Below are 17,704 nucleotides of genomic sequence, written 5' to 3'. Positions count from 1 at the left end.
TACTTAACCCCTCTGAGGTTCTGAGTCAGTAGGTCTGGGGTGATGTCCAGGAACAGATAATCTCTCAATCTGTTCCTCCAGCGATTCTGAGAACTTGGCAGGTCTGGCGAGCTCTGTGCTAGACCTGTTTTATTCAGTACTTTACCTGACCAGTGTTCTTCTTTGGGGACTTAGGGGCTGACTCTGCCTGTAAGTTCTACCAAATTATAGCTGACTCATCTCTAGAAAGAGGAAACCACCGAGAAGGTGATGTGGGTACCCAGAGGCTGCGGGTCATGGGGGCATGCTGACCGATGTCCCAGCACAGCAGAATGCCCTCATCTACACTCCTACACATGCCCAGCCTCCTTTAGCTACCTGTCCTGAAGGGGGTTCTGGCTGACAGGTGAGCTCACCTTGCTGCCTAGGACAGGATGGCTATTTGGGGCTGCCTCTTACCTTGGTGCCATATCCTCATGGTGAAGAGTCTCATGCCTGATTCACTAGAAGTCAAGGGAGCCTTGTAGTGAAACCACATGCTATCTAATAGCCCAGGGCTTGTGCTAATGGCTCCTGGATGGATACAATGGTTCTGCATGATGAGCCCCTGGCCCCCTGTCCATTAAATTTTCCATCAGCTGCTCTCTTCTCTGGACCCTTCTCACTCAGACCATCATATGACCAAGGGCATTTCAGCAAGCCTGGGCAGTCCCTGCATTTCCAACTGCCAAGTCGGCTCCAACACTGTGCACCCAACAGAGCAAATCTATTTAGACCCAGTTTCCCCTTCCTTTCCCTTCCTTTTCTCTCCCTCTCAGGAAAAACTACAAGCTTTGCTACTGGCCAAGCTAACCACACTGAGTTGGAATGGGTTTCTTAAAAGGATTTCTCACATAACCAAGGAGACTAGCTACCACTCAGCTCTGTTATTTACTGGCAGTGTGGCCTCAGGCAAATTAAACTCACCACATCAGGCATGGCCAATAGCTGTCAGCTGTGCCACTGCCTTCCATTTCCTAGTCTGTGGCAGACATTGCTAATCGCTCACCACTCCGGCCTTCGGATCCCAATTGTGCATAAGCCTTTAGATCATGTATCTAAGCAGCCACCCCAACCCCACTCAACATGTAACAGGTCAACTAAAAGGTAATTTACCACCCAGGAGCCTGAAATACTTCTCAGGATCCTTCTATCTCTAAAACTCTCTGTAATCATAGGTCTTTTTTTTTTTTTTTTTAAGATTTTATTTATTTGTTTGAGAGAGAGAGAGAGTGTGAGGGAGAGAGTGCACACACATGAGATCAGGGAGGGTCAGAGAGAGGAGACTCCCCACTGAGCAGGGTCTCCAAGCATCATGACCTGAGCCAAAGGCAGTCGCCCAACCAGCGGAGCCGTCCAGGCACCCTGTAATCATAGGTCTTAGTCAGACTTCAGGAACCTCTTAGTTAGGCTTCTGTGAAGCTCCTAAAATTGTCTGCAAAATTTTAAGGGTAAGTACTTGCAGATTTTCAAAGCAATTCATCCATCCTTAAATCAGTTACAATTGGATTAGAGGCAGTCGCAGTAAAGAGCGTGTAAACAAACAAATGAATAATTTCAAGTCGGGAGTACTTCAACCAGGAAGTAAACAAAAGGGAATGATAACAAAGGGAAGTGGGAAGAAAGGCCTTTGTGAGATGGCACCTCCGTCTGGAGTGCAAGGATGAGGAGCCAGCCATGGGGACAGCATTCCGGGCAGGGGAAAGCCCAAAGCTCCTAGAGGGGGAGAGAGTCTGTCATGCTTGAGGATCAAAAGGAAACCAGTGAGGGGTGCCTGGGTGGCTCAGTGGGTTAAAGCCTCTGCCTTGATCCCAGGGTCTTGAGATCGAGCCCCGCATCGGGCTCTCTGCTCCGCAGGGAGCCTGCTTCCCTCTCTCCCTCTGCCTGCCTCTCTGCCTACTTGCGATCTGTCTGTCAAATAAATAAATAAAATATTAAACAAAAAAAAAAAAAAAGAAAGAAAGAAACCAGTGAGGCTGGAGCCCAGTGAGCAGGAGAGGAATGGGACCAGATGACCCTGAAAAGGTAGGAGGGGCTACATCACATGGAGTGAAAAGGACCAGAGTGAAAAAATGAAACAGAAAAACAGGGAAAAGGCTCAGACAAGCCCCTCACAGAGAAGGAATCCCGAGTGGCTAGTACGCGTAGGAAACACGCTTCTCTGATACTGGCAAGCGTACACATGAAAGCCGTACCAAGATACCACTTTACCCACACCAGCAAAAATTAAGACGTGTTGGTGAGGTAGGGAGCAACCACAAGGTCTGAACCCAAGTACTAAGTCAGTACAATGGAATCAAGAACAATTTCATAGCGTCTGATAAAGCTGAGGCTTCACGGACCCGGCACTTCTACCCTCCCCCGGGGCCTGAAATCCCTGTTGTGCAACCACCAGGACACAGGGCGTGTGAAGCACTACTCTCTTGGCAGTAGAAAGGAAAAACCAACTCCCCCCCAAACTCACCCAGTGACACCACAGTGCAGCAGTGTGCAAACTAAGGTCTCTGGGCTAAACCCAGGGCTTTGCCTGTCCATCAGAACATAGCTCTGTTCACTCATCTCTCCACCGTCTGTGGCTGCTTCGGCTCTGAAACAAAGGTGAGTTCCATAGCTGCCACAGAGGCCTTCAGGCTCATAAAGCCTAAAATGTTTATCCTCTGGCCGCCTCCTGCTAAGCAGCAACGAAAATGAATGAATTACAGCACCGTGGGACAACAGCATTCATCTCAGAAACATCATCTAAAACATTCCAGATGCAGGACACATAGAGTGTAATTTCATTTAAAACAAATCCCCCCACCCCAATACCCACAGAGATATAAACACGATAAAACTATTTTAAAAAGTGAAGGAAAACTGATGTGAAACCAGGGTAAGTTACCTTTGAGGGTAATGAAAATGGGGAAGGGCACAAAGGGAACCTGAAAAGTCAGGGCAAAAATTTTTTTCGGGAGCCTGGGGGCTCAGTGGGTTAAGCCTCTGCCTTCGGCTCTGGTCATGATCCCAGGGTCCTGGGATTGAGCCCCACTATGGGCTCTCTGCTCAGCAGGGAGCCTGCTTCCCCCTTTCTCTCTGCCTGCCTCTCTGCCTACTTGTGATCTCTCTCTCTGTCAAATAAAATCTTTAAAAAAAAAAAAGCTATTTAAAAAAATGGAAGGTATCAGTATTCATCATATTTTACATATATTTCTGGCATATAAAAGTGCTTGCCCACCCAAATACATTATTCCCCTTTTCCATACCAATAGAGTTTTAGTGGGACACATGGCATCCCACTGGCTGAAGACTACAATTCCCAGACTTCCCTGCAAGGGCATGGCCATATGACCAGTTTCCACCAATGAGCTATGAGTGGAAGGAACACGTGCCACTTCTGGATCCCATCCTTCCAATGAGCTGGCCAGCCTATGCTTCCTTCGGCTGCCTGAGAGATGGTATTAACTGGGTCCACCTGCTAAGGCTGGCCAAGCTGCCACCCAGTCCCAGACTTCTGGACTGTTACATGAGAGATGAGAGGGCTACACAACTATCCTATTTAAGCTTCTGGTGTTGGTTCATTTGTTTGGAGAGGGGAAGGGAGTCTCTTTTTTATAGAAGCTCAGCCTTAGCCTAACTAATATACTATAAATATTTTCCTGAATCTACTCAATGTTTACTTTTTAAGGAATTTTTTTTTTTTTTTTAAGTGGATGGGGTAAGGAAGTGGATACAGTAAATGCTATCAGGTCTTTGGGAAAGTTTTGCTAGAAAGGGGAACAAGGTGAGAGCAGTAGCCAGATGAAGGTGAAAGGTCAAGATACAGTGGTGGGGGGGTTAAAATTTAAATTTTGATGTTATAAGGGGAGAAGAGAAGTATGTTTGTGTGCTGAGGAAGATGATCCAGCAGTGAGGAAGAGTGTGATGAGGCTGGAAGCAGAAATGATGCCACAGGACTGAAGTCCTTGACGAAGAAAGAGTCAGAGCACAGGTGGGGAGACCGGCTTTTGACAGGAGCAGAGATAGCTCTAAACAGGGGTGAGGACAGGAAACAGCGGGTAGGTGTGTGGATTCGATAGCTGGTGGGTAAGAAACTCCCCCATTGACTGTTTCTATTTTTTCAAGAAAATGGGAAGCAAGGTCATTGGCCAAGGATGGGGGAGAGAGGCTACAGGAGGTTCAAAACCGCCTCCTGGATCACAGAAGAAAATCAACCACGTAATATGGTGAAGACCATGGATCTCCAATCGGTGACGGACATGCTACTTTGGGGTACAACTCTGGGGCTTTCCCTGAAGAGTTGGGAGAGAGATGAAAATGACCATGATGAGGATTCCCCATTTACAGGAAAAGGAGGCTTACGGAGGTTTAAGTAAAGCACCCGAGGAGCTGAGCAGTGGTGACGCTGGGTCTCGCTGGGTCTGTACAACCACCGAACCCATTGTTTCATGCTTCAGCACACCAAAAGTCCTACTCGGACAGTAGTAAGGATTCAGCACAGACAAGCTCAGGCCCTATGGCTTCAATAGGTTAATAGCTCCCCAACCAAAGGTCATCCGATCGTCGTGCCTGACCGGCCCAGACGCTGCAGCCACATGGGAAGAGCTCGCGAGCCGTCAGACTTGAGTGTGTATGCGCACGTGTGTGCGTCAGTGTGCACGCGTGTAAGATGGAAAGTGGTTGGGGGTGGGGGGGAATACAAATATACATCAGCGTTCTTGGGCTCTAGTTCAAAACTATTCTCTGAAGTGCTGAAGAGCTGGTTTGTTTCAGAACGCTAATGCATTTTGGAAAAGAAAAAAAGAATTTTTTAAAAGCAAATCACCTCTCATCCTCTTTCTTCATTCACAGGGCCAGCAAAGTGGTATTTCTGGCAGGGGCTAGAGGCAGAAATACTCTATAAATACAAAGCCATTAAATCTCATGCAGCGGGAACCTGATCGGAGCCTCCTTTTAATTTCCTGACATGAGCTGGCCACTAACCCAATTACCCAGAATCCCCGCAGGAGCCCTCCGCCCGCCCAACAAGCACAAAGACAGTGAGAGCATATTGCACGGATGTCAGCCCAGCTTTCACTGAAATCAAATATCTTTTAGAAAACACTTGGGGAAAGGGGGGCAGGGGCCAAGGGAGGAGGAAAGGGAGCAGGACAGGGAGGCTGCCTGCCTGAGGCAGGTGAAGTGAGGTGAGGAGAAGTAAACCAGCAGGACCAGCCTTCGAGGGGGGGCTGCTAGAAGCCTGGAGCTGTACTAAATGAAGCCTGAGGGCTCCCTGAGAAAACCAGCGAGCAGTTTTCCAGGCTCTTCCAGGCTCTTCCGCTGAGAGGCTGTCAGGCCACACTGCAGCCGGGCCAGTTAGCCCGTCTCTCAGGGGAGAGCTTCTCCAGGGGTGTCCCAAGGGAGATGCTCATCCTGACTTTCGACCCCAGACAGGGACAGCCCTGATGGGTACCACCTCTGAGATTCCCACCAGGGGATCCAAGAGGAAGATCGGGGCAGCCAGGGTGCCCGAGAGGTAACATCTTACAGCAGTCCCACAGCGGGTTTCACCGAGGAGCTGTTCCAGCTGGGCTGCTCCCCTAACTCCACGGCCCTACAGGTGACAACACGGAGGCCCAGGAGCATGTGGAACCACACGCATGGCGAGATCCCGTCAGGGCCAGGAGGAGGGCGCAGGCACCAACTCCCAACCTAGTGTGGATTTTGTAGTCAACGTTTTATGAAAAGAAAAATCTCTTTTTTTCCCCTCTGAAAATATAGACTTTCACACGCTGGATTTGCTTTAAGCGAGACAGACCCACGGGCATCACCTACATTGCTCAGTCAATGATTCCAGAGCCTACGGCAGCCTCAAGGCAGAGGCTGAGCCAAAGGAAGCCATGTGACCAGATATCTTCCCCCCACCCCCAGCGCCCGAGGTTGCTGGCCCCCTCCCCCATCATGAAACACTCTTGGGCTGTTTTACTTGAGAAAAGAAAACCTGTAAGAGACTTCTGGAGCTGCTGGGCAGAAGGCAGGAAACAGCCTTCAGATGTGTAGGTGGGATGGGGAGGAAGGGGAGCTGGCATTCCCATCCTTTCCCCGGCCTCCCGTCACCCCCATAGCCATGTGCCAGACCCAGGACCCGGGCCCCCAGTCCCCCGTTCCTCCGCCCACTGTGGAAGCTTGCGGAGGAGCAGCAGCTTCTGGGAAGACTCGAGTCTGCCTTTCAGAGTCAGGTCAGCGTAAGGGAAGCAGAGAGCCCGCGCCTGTCCCAGGGGCCTGGGCTCCTGCTCACCAAGTGGTGGGGGGACAACCAAACAAAAGCAGGAGCCAGGGAGGCTGCCAAGAGCCCCTGCCTGGCAGGGACCCAGGCGCCTCAATGAGGCAAGCTCCTAAGGGGGATGGTCCCCATGGAGCTTCTGATTGCAGGATCCCGCCAAGGCTCAGCATTGCAGGGGGTGGTGGGGGGCTGGGGAGAAACTAAATGGAGGCGCTGGGCTTTGTCCACACTCAGGTGCCTTGTGTCACCCTGCCCCCTCTGGATTTGGAACTGCCAGCTCTGGGGGAGGGTGGAGGTGGGTTGAGTGCCCCCTCCTCCTCCTTTAGGAAGTGCTCCAGAAAGGGCCTCACCAGGCTGGGGCCCAGGCAGTTTACCTCAGCACACCTGCCGAACTCCTGCCAGCAGTCTCAGATGCCCCTGGCTGGCACCTAAGAGAGAGGCCGTCCCGCACCCTTTCCTGCAACCGAGTCCTAGGCCAAACACAGGGCTACTTGGAGCAGAGGGAGGCCATGGTGGGGGCCCACCGTGCCCGTCTTCCCAAGGCAGAGTTTCTGTCAGGCCCACGTGCCCCGAGTACCCCACACTGTGGTCCGGGGACACAGAGTATCTGCTTGGCTTCTCTGTAGCGGCCCACCGGGCACCTGAGCTGCCTTTGCCTCCAGTGTGCACTTGGCCACACGCACTTCTCTGCCACCAGTGGGTCCCCCTTGTCATCCCCCCATTCTGGGGGGCCACTAGGAGGCACTCCCACTCTCTTCCCAGTACTGGGGAGTCCCTAAGGAGAGTCTTCGTCAGACACTGTCTTTAGAAAACGTCAGGGATTTCAAGTGGCGGTCCTCTCATTTTCATCCCTCCTCCTCCCTCCCCTGCTCTCCAGGCCACAATCCAGGGCTAAGGGTGGGGTGGCCTGGGGTTGGGGCAGACTCAGCACAGAGCACAAGGAAGCTCCAGGCTCTGGGTCCAGCTCCTCACAAACTAGCAGGGGTCTGAAGGTGGGAGAGACCTTCAGGCCCAACCACTCTGTAGGACTCAATTCTGTCATCCCTGAAATTCAGAGCGTGCTGCTAGCACGGCAGCTCCCCTCTGCCCTAAGTTTCTCAGATGCTGGGAAGCAAGCAGAGAGAGGCCACAACCTACAACCAGGAAAGTCCACTGGACAGCTGGCCCCTGACCTGCCCCGGCACCCTCACACCGAGCCTCCCCCAATGCAGTGGCAGCCCCCATCCTCAAGACTCAGGAGCAAGGAGCCTACGACCTAGACACTGTGAGGCTGGTTTCCAGCAGCACATGGAGAAGGAAGTCAAGAGGCCAGCACCAAAGCAAATACTGACGGCCTTTAAGCCTCCGTTTCCTCCCCCTGTGGGCCCCAGAAGGCTCTGGAGGAGCAGAATGAGCCCAGTGTCAGAGTCTGATGACCTAGTTCAGCCACCAGCGTGGGTCACACCCTACAGCAAGGTTAAGACCAAAACCGTGTAGAATCAAAATGAACGAACTCACAATCTTTCAGCAGGTCTACGACAGCCCATTGTTAATCTAGAAAGAGGACTGTTCTTCGTTGACACCCCCACCCCCATGAAGCCCCTGGCATGTTTCGAACAGCTGAGCAGAATGAGAAAGGCGAGTACAAGGCCAACATGCCATGTGGATGAGGGGTAGCAGAGGAACCGTGTCAGCAGCTTGTTTTAGAGGTCCACACGTGGGGCTGGGCCGGAGGGGGCTGCTGGAGATAGAAACCGGGGGCGGGATCTCTGATTTCTGCAAGGTCCAGGTGGTCCTACCTACAAGGCATCCTAAAATTCGTGCCTTCTTCCCCGGTGGATGCAGGGAGAGGACAATGAGAGGAGTGCCGTGGGGCCCTCAAAGGCTGGGCTGGGCTTCCAGAAGCCCCCTCTCAGAGAAGGACTACATTCCAGACTTGCCTGCCCCTTCCTTTTCTCTCCCAGCCTCTCCCCATCATGCGATCATCAGCACACCCCTCTTTTCCTGCCTCTTTCCACTTCTGGAAGGATCCCAGGGCCCAGGATCATAAAAGCTGATGTGTAAGAACCTGCACGCACTCCCTCTAAAGCTCAGGCAGAGGAGAAACACACACACACACACACACACCCCATCCCCCAAAATGGTCCTCAACAAGGGTCATCCATCTGAGCACATCAACAGGGCAGGTGACGAGGAGCCCCAGCGCAGCGCCGTCCAAAGAAGGAGAGCCCCATGTCATTTGAAATTTGCGAGTAACCCCTTTAAAGACAATAAAAAGCAGCAGGTGATATTAACATCACGCTATCTTTCGTTTCACCCGATATATCCACCATATTACCACCTCAACATGCAATCAGTTTTTAAAAATAATTACTATACTATCGCATTACTCTACGTCTTATCATCCTGGCTAAGTGTTTGGAGCCCACGGCCTGTGCTTGAGGATGAGGTGGCGGGGAACAGGGGGGCGAACGGGACCTGCACACGCTGACGCCAGTGTCTTGCCCACGTGCAGGAGAGCACAGCTACCCTGCTCAGGTGAAGATGACATGCTCTGTCATTCTGGGCTTTAATGTCTCTGCTCTTTGGCCACCTAGACACAGGGCCCCGCCAGGGAGAGCAGCATCTCAAGCTGACTGCCTCCAGGGCAAACTGGGGGCTCAACCCGAGAGGAGGGCCTTCCCCAGAGGGCCAAGCCAGCTTTTCGGGGCCCAGGTGGGGTCGGGGTTTTTCCCGAAGGATCCTGATGCCCCACCTCTCCCTTCGGAGTGCAGCTCCAAGGCGGCTATAAACCACTGTGCAGGGTGTGTGTGAGGGAGGAGAGGTGGGTGCCCCCCGGGAACAGGGTCCTCATCTGGGATGTGGGCAGAGACATCCAGGGTCTGCACCAGCCCGGGGACAGGGATGCAGGGGCTTGAGACACCCCCCGCGAGTAGGGAGCCCAGGCCTCAGTGAGAGCGCAGCGTGACTGTGCGGGCCTCTTACCTTCCTTCAGCATCCCCACTTTGAGGCATTTCATGAAGCGGCAGGCCTGGCAGGACTTGCGCCTCCGTTTCGTGATCTCGCACTCGTTGGTGGCGGGGCAGCTGTACTCGATGTTCCCTGTAACCAGACACACACAGGGTTGCGGGCGGCATCCCGGGCCCCCTCGGCCAAGCACAGGCCGGCCGGGACCTACAACTGCCCCTCGTCCCGAGGTTCCCACAGGGCAGGGGCTCCCAAAGCAGGTGCTCTGAGGCACTTGTCAAAATCTTTCCGCCTTCCTTCAACACAGAGATCCCAGAGTCCTGGGGGTCTGGGTGGGCCTGGCAGCCACAGCTTGGGAGAATGGTCACCCCCAGCTCCGAAGGCACCCCTGAGCTAGCATTTTATCCCAGGCAGAGAACACGCCCTTGTGCTGATCAGGATGTAAGTGCAGACCACCCGTCCCTACGAACTCCAGCCCCAGGCCCCCAGTCAGGGGAAAAGCCTCTGGGAAGTTCTAGCCCCACAGGCCCCAGGCCTCTCAGCCTGCTGACCACGAGGAAATCACTTTCCTCTCGCAGAATCTGTTTCCTCCTCTGCAAAGCCGTGGGCTAGCTCCAACAGGAAAGATTAGCAAGATCACGGTTATGAGATTGCTTTCCCAACTGTAAAACACTGGCACGCCTGGCTGGCTCAGCTGGTGGAACATGAGACTCTTGGGTCTCAGGGTGGTGAGTTCAGGCCCCATGCAGGACGTAAAACTTACTTCAAAAAAAAAAAAAATGGTGTAAAGCACGATTCAACATGGAACTGATGACTGTATAACCACAGTTCATTACTACAGAGGTGCGCTCGTGATCATTTTCTATCTCGTCCCTTGAATGAATTATAGTGACAGCTACCAGGAACCTGACCCACACTCCCACTGTTTACCACTCAGACTCCAGCCGCCCTGAGGTCAGCCCCTGCCATGCAGAAGCCATGCAAGAAAAGCTGGTTGAGTGAGTCACCGTCACCTAGGAATCCTTGGAGCAATCCCACCAAGCAGGTACTGATCCCGCCCCATCCTACAGGAGAGGCTGCGACTGCCTTTCTAACACAGGACAGAGCCTCTGTCCTTCATACCTGTCTACAGTTACTTAACAAATATGCATCGTGCCGCTATCAATGCAAAGAGAAAAGCAACAGGAGGGAAAGGGGGCGCAGAGTAGTTGGAGAGAAAGGCAACTGGAAGGTAAAATCCAAGACAGCGAGCAACCCCAGTGTTTTGTTTTTGTATGGTCTTCCTGGCCACTGTCCCAACTCTGTCCTAACCTCCAAAGCCTGTGGTTTTCAAAGAACACACAAGGAACTAGCGCAAACCTCCTGTCCCCACCCCATTCAGATGCCCAGAAGGCGGTCTGCCCAATCCCCAATCCTGAGGCCCAGGGCCACTCCTTTGAAGCTGGGGTGCTGTTTGGCCCATCTCACACAGCAAGGACACTGCCCTGCACAGAGCAGCCTCAGAAAGGTCACTCCCAGCCTGAGACAAGGCTTGAAAGGGCAGTTGCAGGCCCGCCCGCCGGCCTCTGAATTCGCCTTCCCCCTCTGGCCCCAACCCCACCCCCGCTTTAGCAGTTCAAACAGTCACTTTTACCATGCCCCTGCTCAGGAGTGAGCCCACCCATGCCTCATTTCACAAACCTGAGACCGAGGGAGCCGAAATGAGTTACTCAAGGCCACAGAGTGCCTGCGCCACCCTTGCACCCTACGGGAAGCTTGGGGAGACCAGAGAGGCCCCACCCTGCTGCCGACCCAGTAGCCGAAGTGGTCTGGAGAAGTCAGGGAGGGGGCTGCCTTCTAGTGTCCCTGTGCCTCAGCTTCCCCATGTGGCAGATGGAAAACACTGACTGTTGGATTTTCTGAGAGCCGGTAGGAATCAATTTCTACCCCCAACAAAGTGCTCTCAAGTAGTAAAATTGTTGAACCCCAAGTGCAAGGTCAGTGCTCACAAGAGCTTAGTCAGTAAGCTTAGCCCCTTCCGTATTGGTGAGGAAGCTGCCCATTTGCCTGGGGCACCTTAGATCTCTATCACTTAGTCTCTCCCCATGCCCCTGTGAATTCTAGGCCTCACCATATCATCTTCCTCCCTCCCTCTTCCGGTGGGGGAGAGGAGACTAGAAGTCACGCTCTGTGCTGGAGGGTGGGAGAGGCCAGGAGGGGGAAGGGATAAAGATGCTGCTCGCCCCTCCCCTCTTTTATCCAATGTCGTAGTTCACACTGTCTTTTGTGACTTCTTAGCAACGAGATTCAGTACTCCCATAAGCACAGAGTTGAAAAGATAAACAGGAGGAACAGATATAAACTAATTCATCCAAGTCTATCTTGGCTTGGAAGGAAGGCTCTGTAGAACTGGGCTCCGGCCGCCTTCCCACCCCACGCCTCGACTGAGCAATTCCTGGAACTCAGTGAGGACCGAGGCTTCCAGGCCGCCTTTGTTCCAGTGGCCCAGAACAATCCCAGTGAACTCCCTCCGCCACCTCACCTGGTGGCCTACACCTCCAGGACCCACTTAAGTAGCTGCTGCTTCTCCCTCTCGCCTGTGGGACTCCAGGTGCCTCCACCCATGTGGACAAGGGCTCCTCGTGGAGCAGCCACGGCTCTGCTTTTCCTTTTCCCGACAACTCTGGAGGTGAACGCCTTTTTCCCTCCATCTTATAGCTGAGAGAGGTGAGCAGAGTCCAGCATGAGGCAGAGCGAGGACTTGAACCCAGATGGTCTGGCTCGAGTCTTGCTCCGGACCACTGTGCAGGGAGCTCTCGGGGCCCTTCACCTCCCCTGGTCTCGGCGGCACAGCCAGCCTGTCAGCCCTGGAAGGAGGATGGGTCCCAGGTTTGGCAGGATTGTCGCTCCAGCAGGGGGTCGATAAAAGTCTGTTGATTTGGCACCGGTGCTCTCCCAGGACAAGAGGACTGAGCGTTCACAACAAGAACCTGAGCAACGGTCTCCACCCCGGGTGTGTGTGTGTGTGAGAGAGAGAGAGAGAGAGAGAGAGAGAGAGTTTTAATTTTATTTATTTATTTTTGTCCCTTTCAATTTGCTTTATGGCCCCAGCGGCTGGCTGCCAGCAAAGCCAGTCTGGTGGCCTTGCCTTGTAATTTCTGTAAGTGCCTCCTCGATAAAGTGATGAGATTAATTCATCAGAATTCCTGTGGTCTCTGGAGGGCAGTGTAGGAGCGCTCGGGGAGCAGGGAGGGGCCTCTGTGGTACGTACGGGGACACACACACCCAAACACACACCAGCAGCAGCAGCTGAAGCGGAGCAGTCTTGGAGGTGGGCTCTCAGAGGACAAGGACACAGTCAGTGGCTGGCATAAATCCGGAGTTCTAACACCTGAGTGTGCCCAGCATAGACACAGGCAGACACTACATCAGGCAATTCACCGAACTTCTCTGGGCCCCTTTCCTCATCTGTAAAATGGGCACAGCACATTGCCCCCTTCTAAAGCTGTGTGATACAGGGACAGAACGCACGTAAAGGGCTTAGTGAGGTAAACATGTGGGCAAACAAGGAACCAAGGCCACTGTGCTTGCTTTCAATGCAAGCAGGGCTGCCACTGTGAATTCAGCAGAAGACTCCGGGCTAAGTCTTTCCGAGGTGCCAGACAGGAGGCTAGCCACCCGTTCTGACGTTCAAGAACCTCAAGACCCGTAATGACCTCAGAGTTGGAGTGCCTGCACCTGTGGTGTGGAGGGGAGGCAGGAATGCCTGGAACCCGGCCTGGACTTCCGCAGCACCTCTGACCTCAAGGCAGAGGGGAAATCCCCACCATCAGCTCTCTTTGATCCTGGGCCCCAGAAGGAAACCCTGAGGGCATCCCCATCAGCTGTCCCTGAGCAGCTGCAGGCAGCGGGCAGTCCTTTCTCAGGACTCCGAAGTGGTGCTGCAGAGCTCAGATAGGGCTCCTGGGGGACGCATGTCTCAGAGGCTTCTGGCTAACATCAGAGCCTGAACGACCCCCATTTTAGGTCACTGCTTGGAAGAGCTGGGATGGCAGTCACCTGGTTAAACCCCCCTATTTCTCTCTCTACACAGACTCTCTTTCTCTTCTCTGTGCGGCCCACTGTCCTCCTCAACATACCCTTCCCCTCCTCCTTCCCCGCTGGCTGGCTGATCTCATTCCCGCCACTGGCTCCCACTGACATACTGGGTAAGGATCAGCAGCAAGAGACCCCGCCAGTGCCTCCCTCTACCTCCTGGCTATTTTCACTCAGTCCCTCGGGTTCCTCACACTTCCTCAACGGAACCCATGCGCACCTGGTCTGCTCCTCTCACTGGGGCCACAGCAAGGATCACTAAGCCGCCACATTGTCTAGGTCAAAAATTGAGGCAGCCTGGGTTCTTCCCCCTCCTTCAGTCCTAAGGTCCTTCTCATCGTACTCGATTCATGTCACATCCCTCCCTCCCCTCCGCCCACAGCAAGTACCCACGCTCATCACCTCTTACCTCAGGTCCATGCACTCGCCTTTCTCTCCAGGTCCCATTCCAATTTACCCCCCACACCGCCCCTGGAGCAACGTTAACAACTTTTCTGTGCAAAACTCCTCCATCCTGGCACGCTGAATGGCAGCATGGGAGTGAGAACTGCCGCAGAAAAATGGACAAAGCGAAAAAACCAGGGGGTAGCTAGGGGAGCCTGGTGGAGTTGGTTGTGTCCAATTCTTGATTTTGGCTTGGGTCATGATCTTGGGGTTATGGCGTTGAACCCCTGAGTCAGGCTCTGTGCTGAGCCTGCTTGAGATTCTCTGTCTCTCCCTCTCAACCCCCCAGGTACTCTCTCTTTCAAAAAAAACAACACAAAACAAAAACCAACCAACCAACCAACCAACCCACCCTAAAAAACTAAAGTAGCCAAAGAAGGAGATCTAGCTGACAAAGCATTTGTACTGCAGAACCTCAGAAAGCCTCGGGCATTGAGGACTCAAGATACAGAAGATTTAATGGAGTGTAAAGGCCAGAAACAGGGGAATTTGCTAATCTGTATTTAGGGAGTACTTAGCTACCAAGTACTTGGTAGGGTTGTGGCCACCAAGGAGTGGTCCACAACCCCCCGCAGAGAAGCCAGCTTAATCCCTGGGGAATATGAGAAAGTCAAGTTCTAGATTTAAGATACTCAGACTCGACCATGGGCAAAAAGGGCTGAAAACAGGATGACTGGAGCGTGAGACCACCCAGCCCACCTGCAGGCCTACTCCCAGAATTTAGCAGTCTATTATATACTCTATCGCTCACCCAAAGGTAGGAATTTATAGGGCTCTTCCCCTGGGAGATTGCACAGCATAAGAGAGAAGACAGGCAAATAAAGATAAACCAAGGGAAAGCTCCTTCTCTCCTGTTTATCCCTCTTTGCATTTAAGACAGACAGACAGACAGCCAAGGATTACCAATACATTCATAAAGAAGACTTCAAATATGAAAGACCAACCAAAACAAATAAATGAGGGAAAAATACGTGGGAAGAAACCAGGACAAAGTAGTCAGTAGAAACAGGCTCACAAAGCAATAATCAGCGTACTATCAACTTGAGAAGAAAAAAAACAACACTGCATTCGCGAAACAAGAACAGCATGCGATAAAGGGTAAAAAAAAAAAAAAAAGTATAAAATGGAGTTCACAGAAATTAAAAATATGAATGCCATGAAAAATTCAGAAGAGCTGAGGAACTACTCTATAACAGAACTAAAACCCAAGCAATCGGGAACAGGCTAGAAAAGATGTTAGAATTAGACACCTAGCTGATCCTAGAAGCTCAGAATCAAATCATCAGAACTTTTCAAGAGAGAAAAGCCTGAAGGGGAAGTTCTCACAAAGGCAGAAATCAAAGGAGAGAGGGAGGAGAGGGTGGTGGAAATTTCCAAGACCTAAAGAGTAGGTAGGAGTTTCCAGAAAGAAAGTAAAAGTCCAGAAGAATGAATGAAAAAAGATGGGGATAGAACTGTAGAGGTGGAGAACAAATTAGTACCTGCCCCAGGTCAGGGAGGGGAGAAAGAGGGAGGTGGTTATAGCCCTTCCCTATCTGATTTTCTCTATCTGATGGTGGTGACTGTCAGAGGAGTCCATGGAGATAAAATTGCATAGAATTGCAAAGAACTAAACACACACAGTGTGTGTACAACTGGTAAAATCTGAGTAAGATGTTATCTTTAGGGGGAACTGGGTGAAAGGTTTACGGGATCTCTCTAGACTATTTCTTCCCCCCCCCAGACTTTTTTTTTTAAAGATTTTATTTATTTATTAGACAGAGATCACAGGTAGAGACAGAGGAGGAAGCAGGCTCCCTGCTGAGCAGAGAGACCCATGTGGGACTCGATCCCAGGACCCTGAGATCCTGACCTGAGCCGAAGGCAGAGGCTTTAACGCAATGAGCCACCCAGGCGCCCCTTCCGGACTATTTCTTACAACTGCATGTGCCTCTTTAATTACCACAAAACAAAAATACGAAAATAGATAAATAATAAAAAGAACTGCAATACACTACACAGACTTTAATCATAAAATTTCAATCCGAGAAATCAAAGAAAGAAAAGATTCTAAAATTTTTCAGGGAGAGTAAAAAAACAAGTCAAAAACAGGAGATGGAGAGTAAGATCAGTCACCGTATCTGAACCCACAAGGGAAAAAAGCCCCAAGCCACACACACCGCCCTCGCGGGCACTGCCACTTTCTCTTCTCAGCACTCATGGCCCGACTTCACATTTACGTCTCTTGTTTCTTCTCTGCTTTGTTCACGGAGGCTTCCCCAGCACCCAGAACTGTGTGTGCAGCAGTGAGGTCTCAATATCCAGTCTCTAAAGGACGACTCAAGCTTCTTGCAGGCAGTATGCGAAACCAAGAAAACCAACAATGGTGTCATGGGGCGGGGGATGGGTCACTTCCAGCCAGAATTTTCTACCAAGCCAAGATACACATCTCATGTGTCGGCTGAAGGAATGAGTAAAGACATTTCCACAATTCCAAGACGTTGACAATTTTACCTCCCCTGTGCCTTTGGATCCAGAAAACAGGGGATCCAACCCAGGAGAAGAGTCAAGGACAATTGGAGAAGGAACTAGCAGTCAGCAACTGAACAGAGAGCTGTGATGCAACCATATTCCGACAATGGAAAGATGGGAAATGTGTGTGTGTGTGTGTGTGTGTAATGGGCTGTATAACTGGAACTAATTCTTAGTGTCCGTAATAGGGAGTCAAGAAATAATGCCAAAACTTCCAACTCAGTAAACATAGTGTAAAATCCTATTAGTAACTACAACAATAAATGCCAGGAGGAAGTTCTTCTTGGAGGGCTAACTCAGGATCCCAAGGGGAGGAAAGAGAATGTGAAGGGCCAGGGACTATTAGGGGACTGACACTTCTATTGTACTTTTAAAAACTATACACATACATTATTTTAATAAAGTTATAAATTAACTTAAGAATTAAACTCAAAAAATTGCCCAACTGCTCCTTATTATGTAAAGAATGAAATCTAACCTCCAAGGTAAAGCCTAACCAACTCTTTATCATCAAATTGCCTCTGACCTGTCCATCCTAATCTCCCCAACCTGGGCCCACAGTCTGTACACTCGGCAAAACCCCACAGAACCTCCAAGCCTCTCCTACCACTCAGTCTGCTAAGCATCCGCCTTCAGTTAAGGTCACAATCCCAGGGTCCTGGGATCAAGCCCTCCCATTGTGTGTGTGGGGGGCGGGGGGCCTTCTCAGCAGAGAGTCTGCTTCTCCCTCTGCTCCTCCCCTGCTCCCTCTGTTAAAAAAAAAAAAAAAGTATCTTGGGGGGGGAAGAAAGCAAACAAATTGAAAGCCAAGAACATCTACATAGAAAACCTTAGAACTCAGCAAATGCTGCAGGTATCCCGTCCCCAATCTTTCCCGAAGCAGAGGACATCTAGTTCTTAAACCCCCGTTTGATTTTATCTTCCCTCCCCTCCCCCTTCAGGGACTCGCGCAAGGTCTCCTATCACTTCTCTTTTCATCGAGCTGACTCTACGGTGCTTCTGACGGTAAGACCGCACCATTATTTTGTGTAGCATCAAGAAAAAAGGGAAATCTTCCCACCAGACTGACTATGCTCCCTTGCCACTAGCATTTTCATTTTTTTTTCTTGTGAGATCTCTTTGAGCTTTACTGAGATAGCGGTTTGATCATACAGTATTCCTGTGCATACACGGGGAAGAGAAAAAAACAAATTAAAGGTGTCACTAAACTTCTCCGAGTGGGACTCTCCTGAATCATTTTTGATCCAAGTCATTGTTTTGGTGCTCTTCTACAGAATCGTCCTCTTGGCTAATAAGGGAGCTGAAGAATGTCCACTGTCTTGGGCACGGGGGTTCCTCCCAGGTCGCTGGCCCCTTTCCGCAAGTTCTGATATGCATGTGGGGGAGGGGTAATGACCAGCCTAGGATTGTGACCGACTCAGAGAAGTTAAATCGGGAAACTGGTGTTACAACTGGGCAAGATGGGGCTTCCCA

General features: G+C 51.4%; 1 protein-coding gene across 2 annotated transcripts in view; it reads right to left on the bottom strand.

Annotated features, from left to right (window-relative positions):
* The window catches only part of ESRRB (estrogen related receptor beta), a 163,401-nt gene that overhangs the window by 24,941 nt on the left and 120,756 nt on the right, over positions 1–17,704 (bottom strand). For both annotated transcript variants that reach the window (XM_032846249.1, XM_032846248.1), the window contains exon 3: positions 9,221–9,337. In XM_032846249.1, the coding sequence (XP_032702140.1) occupies positions 9,221–9,337 (117 nt within the window). The remainder of the gene's footprint in view (positions 1–9,220; positions 9,338–17,704) is intronic.

The sequence above is a fragment of the Lontra canadensis genome, unplaced genomic scaffold (assembly GCF_010015895.1).
Source record: "Lontra canadensis isolate GAN:19392208 unplaced genomic scaffold, GSC_riverotter_1.0 scaffold173, whole genome shotgun sequence".
NCBI classification, from domain to species: Eukaryota; Metazoa; Chordata; class Mammalia; order Carnivora; family Mustelidae; genus Lontra; species Lontra canadensis.
This window is presented reverse-complemented; position numbering and strand designations above follow the sequence as displayed.